The sequence below is a fragment of the Salvelinus namaycush genome, chromosome 40, assembly GCF_016432855.1.
Source record: "Salvelinus namaycush isolate Seneca chromosome 40, SaNama_1.0, whole genome shotgun sequence".
NCBI lineage: Eukaryota > Metazoa > Chordata > Actinopteri > Salmoniformes > Salmonidae > Salvelinus > Salvelinus namaycush.
In genome coordinates, this window is record NC_052346.1 from 18,766,218 (window position 1) to 18,784,036 (window position 17,819).

Below are 17,819 nucleotides of genomic sequence, written 5' to 3' on the forward strand. Positions count from 1 at the left end.
ATGGCTGACCTTTGGACCATCATAAGAAGGTTCATCTCCATTCTAGTATTCTAATTCATAATTCTATGATATTTCTTACTGGCTGCCACTTTTTCAGGCGGCTTTGTTAACCCAATAGCCACAGAATATGCAATGCAAAGCAGCATTGACACCTGTGAGAGCAAATGTATTTAATACCTGTTGTCATATATTCTAAGACATTTATCTGACAATTTTTTGCTTATTGGCTTCCTGGGATTTTTTTATTCAAATTTACCTCATTAAAGAGGTAGGAAAAGTAGAATAGCAAAACTAAATGAGTCAGCTAAAGCTGACGTTACAAGGCAATTAACTAAGGTCAACGCTAATGTGACTCGGAGGTTTTCTGATTAGTGTAGCCCAGCCTGCAGTATTACAGTGCATCTGTCAGAGGGACGCCAGCAGAAAACTTTGATTCATGTCAATTCTCAAAAATAAGTATTTAATCTACTTGTCTATCGATTTAATTCATTAGTAATTACAAGTTATGTGACAGGAAGGTCAGACTGAGGTCAACATAAGGTTCCTCTGCCCTCATCGGCTGGACTGGGCCTATTGTAAATTATGCATGTGTGCAGTTACTGTATGTCTCATCATCACGCAAACTAATCTGACAGTCGACCTCATAAGTGTAGTTTATAACGCAGTTTTGTGAGGAGAGCTTTAAGCTTCAGACAACACGGCTAATCCACAGCAGGAACTTCCATATATGGGCATTGTCTCCTGTATTGAAATTCAGCCTTAGAGCAGGAACTCCATATATGGGTACAGACTTTCATATTGGAAGTTGCCCGGAGGAGGAACTCCATGTATGGGCCCAGACACCAAAATTGGAATGCGGCCTATTAGCAAAGAACTCCAAATATGGACATAGAGCCATGACCATGCCAATTGCTCACCTGCATCCAGTCTTTTACGAACACCCTGCCGGGAGGCCACCTACCAGCCTCAGTCCATGACCAGGGTCTGGCCTCCCCATCAACTCACACCCTAGGCTTCCTGCACAATGGTGGGCCAGCTCAACCCCGGTCTATGACCAGGGGCTGGCCCCGTCAGCAGGGGGGCTAGCACAACCTTGGCTTACGGCCGGAGATTGGCCCTGCCAGCAGGGGGCAGCTTAACCTCGGGCCACGACTAGGGGCTGGGTTCTCCGACCACCATCCACACCAAAACCCTCATACAAAACTCTATGAACTACTACCCCTTCCGACATGTTCGTCAGATGGCGAGAAGACGAACTTGTGAGAGCAGACATGGTTTAATCAATACTACATCAGTATAGTAAAGCTAACAGTAACAGGGCTTGGGGATTGGCTGTACTGCGGTTTGCTCCAATCACATCACCGACTGATAAGCTGTCACACAATAGTGAGGGCACTCGTTAAGATTTCTACTATCAATGCCGAGGCCAAGGACAAAGCTTCAACGCTTCAACACTAAAGAAGGGCACAGATAGTATAACTAAGGCACAGAAGGGGTTTTTTAGCAGGCAAAATGTCCTTATGAAGAGCACTCAGATTCTATTAAGCACCACTTAAAGGGTAATTCCACCACTTTTCAACCTCATATTTATTATCTCCAGCACAATACCAGTGAATACATAATTGAAAACTGACCATTTCTTTTTGTTTTGTAAAAATATATAAAGTTAAAAAGTTCTACCCGATGACATCATCAAAAGTAAAAACATTTTAAAAACAGTGATTTTAAAACACAATAAAATGTTTGGTTGTGTGGGTAGCAAGAAAATACCCTCCCTCTGGCTAGAAACTTGTTGCAGGTTTTGAAAATCATTTTTTCCTTCATTTGAATCCAACCCTGTGATGTCACAGAGAAGCATTGTTTTTAGGACCTTTCTTCTGATCTTTTTAACCACAGATCATAGAAACGTGACATTTTCACATACAGTATGGAGACACTGGTATGGTGCTGGAGATAATGATTATGAGGTTGAAAAGTGGCGGAATTGCCCTTCAAAAAAGAGGTCATTTTGGAAGGTTATTCAAACTGAGTGGATTAGGATTTCACACGAGGGTCAACTAGTGTCAGCCACGACATGAAACACCCATCAGGCGAGCTCTAGCACAATGACACTCATGCCAGCACAGCAAAATGTAGGAAGATCAAATAGGTGTTTTATTTACAGTATACAGACTGTATGGCTCCCTGTAAACACAAAGCTATACTAAGTTTATAGGCTCCTTATATGTTGCTATGCCAAACAGGTTTTACAGTACAGAGTACAGAGTACAGTTTGTCCTAATTTTTGGCTCTGGGTAGCAGCGTTCAATGTGATACTTTACCCTGTCTTTCCCATCAGAGGTACCCACGGAAAAAAAGATGCTCTCTGAGGTATTGTGGGAACAAAAAGAGAGCTTTCTCATACAGCTCCCCTGAACATGGATTGAGACAGCAATTCGAAAGAGTCCTAGTAAGGAGAGTCATTTGCAGTCAGTGTACGTACATTGGTGGCATTTCTGTTGCGTCTGTACAAAGACACAGAGTTGGATGAAGGAGGGATGAAGAGCTTTTGGTGTGCCGAAATTGAAAATCTTCTGAAATCATGTCACAATTGTGCCCAGCAGCGACCCCAAATAGACGCCTGGCTATTACTAATGTGACTCCTGAGTTTGACATCATCAAAACAGGGGCAGCAGGTTGCTAGGCAACAGAGGGGACAGCTGCGAAATCTACAGTAAGCAGATGTTCTTGGATGTAATGACAACGCTGTTGTTTTATGAGGGCAAAGAGATTTCAAATGTATGATTTTGACAGGTCTTTCAGAGAACTGAAGTTACTGCAGTGTCACCTACAGTGTCCTTGTTCTAGCTGTGCCTTGTCGGCATCTCTGGATGTTGCAAGGCTCCCGTAGGAAAGCCTCTCTCCCTCCGACACACACACACACGCACACAGGGCTTCATGGCCTATACCAAAGTCACTGTAGAGGGCATGCCGGCAATCCATACCCCGGCTGGGATCCAATATGTTGCTGTGATACCTCAGCAACCTGAGAAGAGGAGCTGCGGAAGGATAGAGAATGGAGAGAGTGGGGGGGGGTTAGAGGGAGGAGTTAGAGGGGGGTGGTTAGAGGGATTGGAGGAGGTTAGAGGGAATGGATGGGGTTAGACGGAGTGGAGGAGTTAGAGGGGGGTGGTTAGAGGGATTGGAGGGGGTTAGAGGGAGTGGATGGGGTTAGAGGGAGTGGAGGAGTTAGAGGGGGGTGGTTAGAGGGATTGGAGGGGGTTAGAGGGAGTGGATGGGGTTAGAGGGAGTGGAGGAGTTAGAGGGGGGTGGTTAGAGGGATTGGAGGGGGTTAGAGGGAGTGGAGGAGTTAGAGGGGGGTGGTTAGAGGGATTGGAGGAGGTTAGAGGGAATGGATGGGGTTAGACGGAGTGGATGGGGTTAGAGGGAGTGGATGGGGTTAGAGGGAGTGGATGGGGTTAGAGGGAGTGGTTGGGGTTAGAGGAAGTGGATGGGGTTAGAGGGATTGGAGGGGGTTAGAGGGATTGGAGGGGGTTAGAGGGATTGGAGGGGGTTAGAGGGAGTGGGTGGGGTTAGAGGGAGTGGGTGGGGTTAGAGGGAGTGGGGGAGTTAGAGGGGGGTGGTTAGAGGGAGTGGATGGGGTTAGAGGGAGTGGAGGGGGAGGGACTGGGCCACGTGCTGAGCTGAGGAAGGTAGAATCACTGTGATATAACATTGTGAACAGGTTTGCAGGACACACAGGAACGCACACACACAGACACACAAGGCTAGCGGCACTCTGCAGGTTCTATTTTAAGAGCCCATTCTCACTCCTCCATTAATCACACAGTGTAGCGTGAAACACTCCCTCCCACAAGGCCAGACACATCATAGATCACGGAGGCACTGTGTGTGTGTGTGTGTGTGTGTGTGTGTGTGTTTGAGAGCGAGAGATTGCGAGAGCAGAGATTTCATTGTGCATAGCTTCTAATAAGCACAGGGAGGCGACAAAGTTATATCTAGACTATTGTAGTACGTGGGGGACTTTTATTTTGAAGGCTGAAGGAATACATTGACCCGGAAGTGATTCGTGTAGCTACAGCTCAACAACATGAATACATTTTAAACAGAAATTTAACCACAACAGGTAGCTATAGACGGATACATTGGAATTATGTCATTAGGTTAGTCCAGGGGTACTAGGAGCCCTGGCTTACTTGGATTATCTACAGGGGGTACTTGAGAAGACTCATGAGACCATAGGCTTTTACTGGTAAAATGCGCATGAGGGGGTACTTCAGGAGTACAATACTCTGGGCAGAGCAACATTTTGTTGGTGGTACAATAACCGAAAATAATTGGGAACCACTGGCTTTGTAAACTAGCTAGCTAACGTTAGTTACACGTTGATGTATCTTATCAGCTACAATCTAGCAGTCCTTGGACAGTTATGAATGAATGCATGCTACCTAGCTAGCGTTAGTTAAAGCGATACAAAAAAGTTAAATTATATTGATCACAATTTAATCATCACACTAGTAACGTTAGCTAGCTAGATAAATTGCCAATAGTCATAGCACAGTAGGTATGATGTTGTTGTCAGATTCAGAGCTTTTGCTACTTAGCGGATTTGCTTAAACATCTGTTTTATTATTTAAACTTTTTCGTAGGTTCACATCCCTGGCCGCAATGGCGCACATAACAATCAACCAGTATCTCCAACAGGTAGCCATTTTTCTATTTTATCTTACCGGTTATCAAGTGAGCCCCTATAGCTAGCAGTCTTCTTCCTTAGCACAGACTTTCATTTAGCTATTATTTGTGTTCACAATGTTCACCACTAGTCGCGCATGCTCAGTTCACACCATGTTGCTTACCTGTTCCCAGGTGTATGATGCCATTGATAATCATGAGGGGAGCTTTTGTGCAGAACTGCTGTCATTCAAACACCCACATGTGGCTAACCCACGTCTCCAGGTGAGGCTATTCAGGCTGCCTGAACCTTCCATGCCTTCAAGTCCTGCTGACCTGTTGTTACACTTGTATCTCTTCAGATAACACCCTCTGTGTTTTGCTCTAAAAACATGACTGTATGTATGCCTGCAGCTCGCCAGTCCAGAGGAGAAGTGCCAACAGGTGCTGGAAGTCCCGTACGATGAGATGGTTGCAGCACACTTGAGGTGCACCTATGCAGTGTCCAACCACGACTTTGTTGAGGCGTACAAATGTCAGACGTTGGTGGTCCAATATCCTTTTGGCCTTTCTGGAGATGACTTTGGATACATATTCTCATCACTCCCCATCCCTGCCTGACAAATATATACATACACACAGGATATATGCGGAAGCACATATTGTGCTATAGACTGGTCCATTTCCAAACTGTTCTGTCATGGTTTCTCTGCGGTTTCTCCTTGACTTTCTACGTCATTCTTGAGGGCCTTCCAATCTCACAAAGAGGAGAACTGGTAAGGATAAGCATGCAAAAAAATACACTTTTGATAAATCTGGCCTTAGTGTTTCTCTATTCTACATATACACGCCTGTGGGATGACTGCTCCATGTGCTGTTTAGGGCCTTGCCAGTGATGTTCGCTGTTACGCTGGACCTGCGGATATTTGCCAACAATGTAAGTGAACATAATCTATTGTGCTCTAAAGTGCTTCTGATCCAGTGATGGAAAAGTCATGTCCTATAGGAGGGGTTTGATAATTGTAGTATTATTGTCCTATAGGAGGGGTTTGATGAGTGTAGTGTTATTGTCCTATAGGAGGGGTTTGATGATTGTAGTGTTATTGTCCTATAGGAGGGGTTTGATGATTGTAGTATTATTGTCCTATAGGAGGGGTTTGATAATTGTAGTATTATTGTCCTATAGGAGGGGTTTGATGATTGTAGTGTTATTGTCCTATAGGAGGGGTTTGATGATTGTAGTATTATTGTCCTATAGGAGGGGTTTGATGATTGTAGTATTATTGTCCTATAGGAGGGGTTTGATGATTGTAGTGTTATTGTCCTATAGGAGGGGTTTGATGATTGTAGTGTTATTGTCCTATAGGAGGGGTTTGATGATTGTAGTGTTATTGTCCTATAGGAGGGGTTTGATGATTGTAGTGTTATTGTCCTATAGGAGGGGTTTGATGATTGTAGTATTATTGTCCTATAGGAGAGGTTTGATGATTGTAGTGTTATTGTCCTATAGGAGGGGTTTGATGATTGTAGTGTTATTGTCCTATAGGAGGGGTTTGATGATTGTAGTATTATTGTCCTATAGGAGAGGTTTGATGATTGTAGTGTTATTGTCCTATAGGAGGGGTTTGATGATTGTAGTGTTATTGTCCTATAGGAGGGGTTTGATGATTGTAGTGTTATTGTCCTATAGGAGAGGTTTGATGATTGTAGTGTTATTGTCCTATAGGAGGGGTTTGATGATTGTAGTGTTATTGTCCTATAGGAGGGGTTTGATGATTGTAGTGTTATTGTCCTATAGGAGAGGTTTGATGATTGTAGTGTTATTGTTCTATAGGAGGGGTTTGATGATTGTAGTATTATTGTCCTATAGGAGGGGTTTGATGATTGTAGTGTTATTGTCCTATAGGAGGGGTTTGATGATTGTAGTGTTATTGTCCTATAGGAGGGGTTTGATGATTGTAGTGTTATTGTCCTATAGGAGGGGTTTGATGATTGTAGTGTTATTGTCCTATAGGAGGGGTTTGATGATTGTAGTATTATTGTCCTATAGGAGGGGTTTGATGATTGTAGTGTTATTGTCCTATAGGAGGGGTTTGATAATTGTAGTATTATTGTCCTATAGGAGAGGTTTGATGATTGTAGTATTATTGTCCTATAGGAGGGGTTTGATGATTGTAGTATTATTGTCCTATAGGAGGGGTTTGATGATTGTAGTGTTATTGTCCTATAGGAGGGGTTTGATGATTGTAGTGTTATTGTCCTATAGGAGGGGTTTGATGATTGTAGTGTTATTGTCCTATAGGAGGGGTTTGATGATTGTAGTATTATTGTCCTATAGGAGGGGTTTGATGATTGTAGTATTATTGTCCTATAGGAGGGGTTTGATGATTGTAGTGTTATTGTCCTATAGGAGGGGTTTGATGATTGTAGTGTTATTGTCCTATAGGAGGGGTTTGATGATTGTAGTGTTATTGTCCTATAGGAGGGGTTTGATGATTGTAGTGTTATTGTCCTATAGGAGGGGTTTGATGATTGTAGTGTTATTGTCCTATAGGAGGGGTTTGATGATTGTAGTATTATTGTCCTATAGGAGGGGTTTGATGATTGTAGTGTTATTGTCCTATAGGAGGGGTTTGATGATTGTAGTGTTATTGTCCTATAGGAGAGGTTTGATGATTGTAGTATTATTGTCCTATAGGAGGGGTTTGATGATTGTAGTGTTATTGTCCTATAGGAGGGGTTTGATGATTGTAGTGTTATTGTCCTATAGGAGGGGTTTGATGATTGTAGTGTTATTGTCCTATAGGAGGGGTTTGATGATTGTAGTATTATTGTCCTATAGGAGGGGTTTGATGATTGTAGTATTATTGTCCTATAGGAGGGGTTTGATGATTGTAGTGTTATTGTCCTATAGGAGGGGTTTGATGATTGTAGTGTTATTGTCCTATAGGAGGGGTTTGATGATTGTAGTATTATTGTCCTATAGGAGGGGTTTGATAATTGTAGTGTTATTGTCCTATAGGAGGGGTTTGATGATTGTAGTGTTATTGTCCAGGCAGAGCAGCAGCTCCTGAGGAAGGGAAAAGGCAAACTGGGAGACATGCTGGAGAAAGCTGCTGAACAACTGATGGGCTGTTTCAGAGTGTGTGCCAGCGACAAGTGAGTCTCACAGGACATGGACACTATTAACAGCATATTAAACGATATATCTTACAGCATATTAAACGATATATCTTACAGCATATTAAACTATATATCTTACAGCATATTAAACTATATATCTTACAGCATATTCAACTATATATCTTACAGCATATTCAACTATATATCTTACAGCATATTCAACTATATATCTTACAGCATATTCAACTATATATCTTACAGCATATTCAACTATATATCTTACAGCATATTCAACTATTTATCTTACAGCATATTAAACTATATATCTTACAGCATATTAAACTATATATCTTACAGCATATTAAACTATTTATCTTACAGCATATTAAACTATATCTTACAGCAGACAGCATATTCAAATATATATCTTACAGCATATTAAACTATATATCTTACAGCATATTAAACTATATATCTTACAGCATATTCAACTATATATCTTACAGCATTCGACATTATTGACAGCATATTAAACTATATATTGAATTTAATTTATTTTGGGTAACAGACATGTACAACAAAATGTACAATGTGGACCCAGAGGATATCACTTGAAAGTGTTCATTATAACGCTTGTTTCCATAGTGGTCCTCAATGGTAAAAACAATAACATATAATGATTAAAAGGCAAGATAAAATTACAAACAACCATATTCATTTATATTGACATCCTAAAAAGTGTCACTATTCACTGTACTTCTCCCTAACCTTAAAAATAAACCATATTCTTTTCAGAATCTATTACAATTGCACATCATACCGATCCTTCAAATAAATACACCTGACCAGCAGTAGGAGCCACAAGGGGCAGTGGAGTGGTTTCTCTTACTTAGACAACCTTGTTCAAATGAAAACCTTTGCCTGCTTTTTAAAGCTATTTTTATATTTTCTTTGCTTGATCTCCAAGGGAAGGCTATTCCATAGACAAATGCCTGTATAGAGAAACGTGCTCCTAGCAGTACTGGGATTTTACAAGACATAACACTAGCTCTGGTATTGTAACTGTGCTGGTTATAGACCATATCAATGTGGTTTTTCATATAACCTTACAATTATTTAAGATGTCAAACATATGATTAAGTTTAAGTTGGTCCACTCTGGACTCCAAAGGCAACAAGCCCACCTCCTGGAACTCTTGTACCCCTATGTGGGTCCTAGGGGGGACATTCAGATAACATTATTTTGCATGACCTGCATTCTCTCTCTCAGCTTTTTTGATAGCCCACTATACCAAGCAGAGCAGGCATAATCAACATGACACTGAATCAAGGTTGAGACACAATATAAAAATGTACATTTGTTCGCCAAAGAATTTTAGCAGCAATCAGGTCTCCAGAAAGGGATTGATCTAGGGACACACGAAGATAAGACACTTGTTTTAGATTCAATCTCCTTGCCTGCACAGTTTACCTTTATCTTGTCAGCCCTAAGCAATCTACATTTTGTTCCAAACAAAATCGATTCAGTTTTTCCCAAATGTAGTGACAATTTGTTGTCAGTCAACCAATCTCTAACAAAATGCAATTCCTTACTCAGGGTCTCTATGTAAACTGTATCCTTCCCTGATATCAGTATGGCTGAATCATCAGCATAAAGCAGGAGTTTGCACTTTACTGTATCTGGCATATCATTAACGTATATAAGAAATAAGAGAGGCCCTAAAATGGATCCCTGCAGTACTCCACAGGATGTTTCTTTGGTTTCTGACAGAACATCACCAACATTACATGTGTTCCGTTGGTCAGATAAGACCAAAACCAATTCACTGCTACATCATTTAGACCCATGCATTTCAGTTTCATCAGGAGAATATCATGGTCAAAAGCTTTCTGGGGGGCCTCCCGAGTGGCGCAGTGGTCTAAGGCACTGCATCGCAGTGCTCGCTGTGCCACTAGAGTTTCTGGATTCGAGTCCAGGCTTTGTCGCAACCAGGTGACGCATTTGGCCCAGCGTCGTCCGGGTTAGGGGAGGGTTTGGCCAGCAGGGATGTCCTTGTCGCGCACTAGCGACTCCTGTGACGGGCCGGGCGCAGTGCACGCTGACACGGTCGCCATGTGTACGGTGTTTCCTCCGACACATTGGTGCGGATGACTTCCGGGTTAAGTGGGCATTGTGTGATGTAGCAGTGCGACTTGTTTGGGTTGTGTTTCGGAGGACGCTCGGCTCTCAATCTTCGCCTCTCCCGAGTCCATACGGGAGTTGCAGCGACAAGACTGCAACTACCAATTGGATACCACGAAAAATAAGCTTTCTGCAAGTCTAACATGACCATACCTGTATAGTTCACCTTCTCACATTCCTGCTTAATGTGGTCAAAAAGGCAAGTATCAGTGGAATGAGCTGTTCTAAATCCAGATTGGAGTTCATGAAGAAGTTTGCTCCAAGGTATCCCTCAAGGTGCAGCATTGAACACTATTGACAGCATATTCAAATATATATCTGACAGCATATTAAACTATATATCTGACAGCATATTAAACTATTTATCTTACAGCATATTAAACTATATCTTACAGCATATTCAAATATATATCTTACAGCATATTAAACTATATATCTTACAGCATATTAAACTATATATCTTACAGCATATTAAACTATATATCTTACAGCATATTAAACTATATATCTTACAGCATATTCAACTATATATCTTACAGCATATTCAACTATATATCTTACAGCATATTAAACTATATATCTTACAGCATATTAAACTATATATCTTACAGCATATTAAACTATATATCTTACAGCATATTAAACTATATATCTTACAGCATATTAAACTATATATCTGACAGCATATTAAACTATATATCTTACAGCATATTAAACTATATATCTTACAGCATATTAAACTATATATCTTACAGCATATTAAACTATATCTTACAGCATATTCAAATATATATCTGACAGCATATTAAACTATATATCTTACAGCATATTAAACTATATATCTTACAGCATATTAAACTATATATCTTACAGCATATTAAACTATATATCTGACAGCATATTAAACTATATATCTGACAGCATATTAAACTATCTATCTTACAGCATATTAAACTATCTATCTTACAGCATATTAAACTATATATCTTACAGCATATTAAACTATCTATCTTACAGCATATTAAACTATATATCTTACAGCATATTCAACTATATATCTTACAGCATATTAAACTATCTATCTTACAGCATATTCAACTATATATCTTACAGCATATTAAACTATATATCTTACAGCATATTCAACTATATATCTTACAGCATATTCAACTATATATCTTACAGCATATTAAACTATATATCTTACAGCATATTAAACTATATATCTTACAGCATATTAAACTATATATCTTACAGCATATTCAACTATATATCTTACAGCATATTCAACTATATATCTTACAGCATATTCAACTATATATCTGACAGCATATTCAACTATATATCTGACAGCATATTCAACTATATATCTTACAGCATATTCAACTATATATCTGACAGCATATTCAACTATATATCTTACAGCATATTCAACTATATATCTTACAGCATATTCAACTATATATCTTACAGCATATTCAACTATATATCTTACAGCATATTCAACTATCTGACAGCATATTAAACTATATATCTTACAGCATATTAAACTATATATCTTACAGCATATTCAACTATATATCTTACAGCATATTCAACTATATATCTTACAGCATATTCAACTATATATCTTACAGCATATTCAACTATATATCTTACAGCATATTCAACTATATATCTGACAGCATATTCAACTATATATCTGACAGCATATTCAACTATATATCTGACAGCATATTCAACTATATATCTTACAGCATATTAAACTATATATCTAACAGCATATTCAACTATTTATCTTACAGCATATTCAACTATCTTACAGCATATTCAACTATATATCTTACAGCATATTAAACTATATATCTTACAGCATATTCAACTATATATCTTACAGCATATTCAACTATATATCTTACAGCATATTCAACTATATATCTTACAGCATATTCAACTATATATCTTACAACCTTTACCGTAGCAACCATAGCCCCTTGCTCATTATGTCTTGACTGTTATCATTTACAGTCGGGCTGGGATTGACGACTCCAAGAAGTGGGGAATGTTGTTTCTCATCAATCAGCTCTTCAAGATCTACTTCAAGGTAAGGCAGTAGAGTGATTGGGTGAAGTTTTGTTTACATGAATAGGCCCTACTTTGTGTGTGTGTGCGTGTGTGTGTGTACATCTCTGTGTGTCTAAACGGTTGTGTGTGTGTGTGTACAGATCAACAAGCTACACCTGTGTAAGCCACTGATCCGAGCCATCGACAGCTCCAACCTGAAGGATGATTACAGTATGGCCCAGAGAGTCACCTACAAATACTACGTAGGCCGCAAGGCCATGTTCGACAGCGACTACAAGCCAGCCGAGGAGTACCTGTCCTTCTCCTTCCAGCACTGCCACCGCTCCAGCCAGAGGAACAAACGCATGATCCTCATCTACCTACTGCCTGTCAAGATGTTGCTGGTGAGACAGAGCGCCTCACTGAGAGAGCTCAAACATACACTCATCTAGCCACACACGTCTGAATTCAAATCAAATTCAAAAAGCTTGACTGTCAATCAGAGACTAAGACTGGTGTTGCTCATGTTGATTCAGGGTCACATGCCTAATCACCAGCTGCTCAGGAAGTACGACCTCATGCAGTTTGCCGACGTCACGAAAGCTGTGAGGTGAGTGTCACCACCCGCCCGCTCCTCGCCATCTCTCTTTCTCCTCTCTCTCCCGACTCCCTCCTTCCCCCTCTTTTTCTGATTTCTCTCTCTCTGTCTCTGTAACAGTGAGGGCAACCTGCTGCTGTTGAACGAGGCCTTGGCCAAGCATGAGACCTTCTTCATCCGCTGTGGCATCTTCCTCATCCTCGAGAAGCTCAAGATCATCACCTACCGGAACCTCTTCAAGAAAGTGTGAGTCTACTCAGCCAAGTCCAACGGTACTGGACTGGCCTGGTTACACTTTTAACACTACTGAGCCAAGTCCAGCTGGACTGGGCTGGCCTGGTTACACTTTTAACACTACTGAGCCAAGTCCAGCTGGACTGGGCTGGCCTGGTTACACTTTTAACACTACTGAGCCAAGTCCAGCTGGACTGGGCTGGCCTGGTTACACTTTTAACACTACTGAGCCAAGTCCAGCTGGACTGGGCTGGCCCGGTTACACATCCATCATAGTTGCTGGAACCGCACTGAAAGGACAATGTGAAAATAAATTATCTGAGGCAGCACAGTACGATTCAGCTCAGCCCTATAGTGTGAATTGGCATTTGTGGAGTAGGAACTAGTGTGTGTGTGTGTGTGTGTTAACCTATGCGCGATATTGACTTTCTGTTAACATGTTTGTGGTATGGACTTAATGTGGGTTAGGTACCAACTGCTGAAGACTCACCAGTTACCCCTAGATGCCTTCCTGGTAGCTCTGAAAATGATGCAGGTGGAAGAGGTGGACATTGACGAGGTGCAGTGTATCCTGGCCAACCTAATCTGCGAGGTGAGATCCCACCACACACACCTTTTCCTCTGACCATACTAAGTGCTTCCACCTGATATTTCAGACAGTAGTAAAACATGAAGCAGCAGATGAACTCTCTTCCTCCTCTCTTCTAGGGTCACATCAAGGGCTACATCTCTCACCAGCACCAGAAACTGGTCGTCAGCAAGGCCAATCCATTCCCCCTGCTGTCATCATCTTCCTAATCTACGTATCCCAGAATCCCCTTCACCCAGAAACTGCCAGAAATATATTTCCTTATTATTTAGGTTGCATTTTATTTTGTCATATTTTTTACATTTTGAATAAAAGTGTTTTTTTTTGTACTCCTTGTACCAGATTTTTGTTTATTAAGGAAGTGTGGAAGATAAATGATTTATATAATTATAGTACACGTTACAATATAACCACTCGCTTTCATTTACATTGTTAACCTTGGAAAAAACAACTTAAATCTTGAACACAACCTTGTTGGCTGTAAGTCCAGTGTAGGTAGGGATCAGGCTAACCCTTAGTTGGGGTTACACATAAGGTCCAGGTGGGTCGTGGGTCATTTGTGGTGTCATCCTCATCTCTGTCATCTCCAGGCGCTGCTGGATCCATTGCAAGTAGCGAGACAGCTTGGTGAACAACAGGGTTTGTTCACAGCCATGTGACGTGGGTGGCGTAAGGAGCAGGCCTGTTAGGAACGCTGTACCCCTCTCCACAGTCACAACGGGGGTCCCGGACAAGAGGCTGCAGTTCCTCGTTAGTCCTGGTTTGAGGTCTGTCTTATTAAACCTAGTCAACTCAGTCCCACAGAAGCCCTTCTGGCTCCTCATACAGAACATCTTGTTGGTGAGGGGCTGGGAGACGTTCACCTGGTTTCGACAGCCCTCCGCTTTCAGGTAGGAGAGAACAGGGGGGCCGTGGGATTCCCCCCGGAACTTGTCCGGACCCCTGGCCACCCCCTCCCTTCCTGGACTCATCAACACGTTCTCACTGAAATCCTTAGTGGGCAGGCACAGGTGGGAGACAGAGGGGCCATAGGGAAGGGGCTCATTCAGTCTCACCAAGGCCAGGTCGTCCTCCAGACTGCCTCTCTCGTGGCGGTTGTGAATGTACAACTGGGTCGATAGAGGGATCCTCACACTATTATCTGAGGCACCTTAGGGGATGAATGGAAACCGTTAGATTTCAGAAAGATTTGAATCTGCCTGAGCTGGAGGTTTATACACTAACAGATCAAACGTCAGTGTTTTTATCACTGTGGGACTCACCTGTCTGCATGCTGTGGACTTTCTTTCCCATGTACAGGCAGCTAGCTGAGGTCAGGACTGCCTGAGGCCCCAGGATCACCCCGCTACACAGCTCCGCACCAGCCTCATCCACAAACACCACCTGCCAATCACAAAGTCACAGGTTAAAGGGGAAGTTCAGTATTTCACAAATTAATGTTCCTCACCTTGAAAGTAGTCTATAGGCCAGGATAAACAGACGTCCCCTTTAACTCACCATGCTCTACATTGTGCTGGTAGGGGAGGGACTTACTTGCCATGGACAGCGGTTGTGTGGACAGACGTGATAAGCTATGTTGATTTGGTTTGTTGGCTGGAGTCTTCCACAGGGGTGCTTAACTAAGGAAACGGAGACGTCTCTATTTAAAGTGTGTGAGAGAGAGTGTTACAGATGTCTAATTCAAAAGAATAGGTAGATGTTAACCTGCAGGTATGCAGCTCCTCTTATCACTGTGAATCTTGTACCCTGTGGTGCAGGAGCACTGGTATGATCCAAAGTTGGGACTGCAGAAGTGGTCACAGGAGAAGGGCCCCTTAGTGGGGCACTGAGAGATATCTGTTATGACACACAAACATATCTCTTAGCCTACTCGCATAAATATGAACTCACACTAACACATTCACACACACTTATAAAGAGTTCTAAGGTAGGTGTTCTGTTGACCTATTTCACAGTTCTTCCCGTGGTACGGCTCTGTGCAGCTACAGGTGTAACCTCCAATGCTGTCCTTGCAGCTGCCACCATGGAGACAGGGATTGGGTTTGCACTGGTCCCCATCTGGGGAGGAAGAGGAGGAAGAAGAAGGGGGGGGGGATTCAATATCTGGAGTGGGGAGAAAACCCAACACCCCTCTGCCGCGATTCAAAAGAATGAGACTTACCTACGTAGACATTCCAGAAAGTGTCCTATTGAGGTATAAGAGAGAGAGAGAGAAACAATGGACACAGGGTTTAAATCAGAAAACTACTGCATTAGTTATGGATAAGGGGATTGCCTATGTTGTCAGATCAGTGCAGTTGAAGGAAAGGAATACATTTTAGACTATTGAGATGCACCCTGTAGGCCTAAACTTCTCACAGTTTTGGGTGTGTCTTCAAAGTACTCCCTGGCCTCCTCGTAGTTGCAGGTCTCCTCATAACACTCTCTCTCCAGGTTCCCCTGAAGCATCTCCTCCAAGAAGAACGCATTCGCTCGCTTCGACCGTAGGAAGACCGTGCTGGCGTGCGCAGGGGGTCTGAACACTGAGGATCAGGGAAGTGGAGGTGGATGAAGAGCAGGAGGGATAGGAGGAGGAGGTAGATGAAGGGGTAGGAGGGGGAGGTGGATGAAGAGGAGGGGAGGTGGATGTAGAGGGGGAGGTGGGGGAGGGGAGGTGGATGAGGAGGGGATGAGGGGCAGGTTGATGAAGAGGAGGGGAAGGGGGAAGGAGGATGAGGGGGAGGTGGGTGAACGGGAGGAGGGGAAGGAGGATGAAGAGGGGAATGAGGATGAGGGGGAGGTGGATGAAGAGGAGGAGAGGAAGGGAAGGAGGAGGGGTAGGAGGATGAGGTGGATGAAGAGGAGGGGAATGAGGGGGAGGTGGATGAAGAGGAGGAGAGGAAGGGAAGGAGGAGGGGTAGGAGGATAAGGTGGATGAAGAGGAGGGGAATGAGGGGGAGGTGGATGAAGAGGAGGGGTAGGAGGATGAGGTGGATGAAGAGGAGGAGAGGAGGGGGAGGTGGATGAAGAGGAGGGGAAGGAGGAGGGAGAAGACATAGGGAACAACAACAACTGAAAAGTGAGACAAACCAGAAGTGACTCAGTATTCATTCTTCTCCTTCCAGGTTGAGGATAATATGTTAAATGGTGGAAAGTTAAACATGGAGCAATGGGATTTTGGTGAAGATTATTCACTTTATGTGGTCCCATCATTGAGTTTCATGCCATTGAATTACATACAGAACAGTTTGCTTAATGTATACCTGTGGAGGCTGCTAAGGGAACAAAACATGGTTTTCATGGGTTTGATACCGTTCCATTCACTCCATTCCATCTATTAAACTCCATTCCAGCCATTATTATGAGCCGTTCTCCCCTCAGCAGCCTCCACTGCTGTATACCCACACTGTGCTGGTCATATGTAGACTGGAAAACTATGCTAGCAAAGTCATTGTCAGCCTGAACGTATGATTAACAAAATGTCTACTTGGTCCTGTAGCTTTCACAGTGCAGTGGCTTACCTCTCCCATAGCTGCAGACCAGGAGGACACCACTCAGAAGAGAGAGAGACAGAAACCACCATCGCCTCCACGAGCCCATTACAATCCACATCCACACCGTACCCACAAGCCTCTCTGCCTGTGCCAAGGTCCTGTCTGTAGCCCTGTCTATCTCTGTCTCTTGCGCTCTCTCTCTACCTTTCTGTCTGACACACACAACCATGCTGCCGTGTTAACATTGCCAAGTAAACCCCCACCCGCTTGCCAGCCCAAATGTTCGTTTTTAGTCATTGCTGTATACGCCAACAAAGTTGCGCTTATATGGTGTGAATTTCTCCAGGATAGCGTAATTTATGTGGACCTCCCTGTCACCTGACGTAATAAATGTAGCTGGTGCCAGCTCTAGACAGTTTAAAGATGGTGCCTCGTTAGCAATTGTATGTAATTTAATAGCTACCAAATATGCTACTAATATGCTAATATGTTATGAAGATAAATTGAGATGAAACGTTCAGTAAAACTCATTGTATCACATTAGGTCTTCACAAACACAATGTCCCACAGATGGACTCTAGACTGTACACACAGTAGAGCAAACAGCAAACCCACCTATCCTTGTGTGCTCGGTACTTACACCAGCAATGATTCAAGTCAATGGTGACCTTTGAACCCTGCTGTTTTTCTGATACGATCGATTCAGTTTGTACTTTAAAAAAAACAGGAACAGTAGGAACATTTCTGTCTAATGGCACTCCTGACTCAACTTTATAGTGTGTAATGTAGTTTAATGTTGGTATGTGATGACTGGACATTCAAATAAAACATGTTTTTTTTCTTTTTCTTTACCATAAGTTACTTGGTCTTGGATACATTTTGTGAA

General features: G+C 42.4%; 2 protein-coding genes across 2 annotated transcripts; one reads left to right on the forward strand and one right to left on the reverse strand.

Annotated features, from left to right (window-relative positions):
* The first annotated feature begins 4,039 nt into the window (after nucleotides 1-4,039).
* Nucleotides 4,040-13,789, forward strand: pcid2 (PCI domain containing 2). Its single transcript, XM_038980148.1, has 13 exons — nucleotides 4,040-4,126; nucleotides 4,650-4,704; nucleotides 4,867-4,956; nucleotides 5,086-5,225; nucleotides 5,406-5,447; nucleotides 5,554-5,608; nucleotides 7,727-7,830; nucleotides 12,004-12,079; nucleotides 12,201-12,443; nucleotides 12,576-12,649; nucleotides 12,758-12,883; nucleotides 13,340-13,463; nucleotides 13,580-13,789. The coding sequence occupies exons 2-13, from the start codon at nucleotides 4,669-4,671 to the stop codon at nucleotides 13,667-13,669; spliced, it is 1,200 nt and encodes a 399-aa protein (XP_038836076.1). The 5' UTR covers nucleotides 4,040-4,126; nucleotides 4,650-4,668; the 3' UTR covers nucleotides 13,670-13,789.
* On the reverse strand, nucleotides 13,717-17,186 carry prozb (protein Z, vitamin K-dependent plasma glycoprotein b). Its single transcript, XM_038980143.1, has 8 exons — nucleotides 16,961-17,186; nucleotides 15,819-15,982; nucleotides 15,622-15,646; nucleotides 15,405-15,518; nucleotides 15,165-15,296; nucleotides 14,994-15,079; nucleotides 14,723-14,843; nucleotides 13,717-14,610 (listed from the first exon to the last, which is right to left on the reverse strand). The coding sequence occupies exons 1-8, from the start codon at nucleotides 17,160-17,162 to the stop codon at nucleotides 13,985-13,987; spliced, it is 1,470 nt and encodes a 489-aa protein (XP_038836071.1). The 5' UTR covers nucleotides 17,163-17,186; the 3' UTR covers nucleotides 13,717-13,984.
* Nucleotides 17,187-17,819: the final 633 nt, after the last annotated feature.

What these genes read in the sequence shown, in the direction of transcription:
- pcid2 (XM_038980148.1), top strand. Translation starts at nt 4,669, where the DNA reads ATGGCGCACATAACAATCAACCAGTATCTCCAACAG. An exon ending in TGTCAGACGTTGGTGGTCCA is followed by an intron (nt 5,226 to 5,405) that starts ATATCCTTTTGG and finishes TTGACTTTCTAC; the next exon opens with GTCATTCTTGAGGGCCTTCC. An exon ending in TGCCTGTCAAGATGTTGCTG is followed by an intron (nt 12,444 to 12,575) that starts GTGAGACAGAGC and finishes ATGTTGATTCAG; the next exon opens with GGTCACATGCCTAATCACCA.
- prozb (XM_038980143.1), bottom strand. Translation starts at nt 17,162, where the DNA reads ATGGTTGTGTGTGTCAGACAGAAAGGTAGAGAGAGAGCGCAAGAGACA. An exon ending in CGGGAAGAACTGTGAAATAG is followed by an intron (nt 15,297 to 15,404) that starts GTCAACAGAACA and finishes GTGTCATAACAG; the next exon opens with ATATCTCTCAGTGCCCCACT. An exon ending in GAGGAGCTGCATACCTGCAG is followed by an intron (nt 15,080 to 15,164) that starts GTTAACATCTAC and finishes CCGTTTCCTTAG; the next exon opens with TTAAGCACCCCTGTGGAAGA.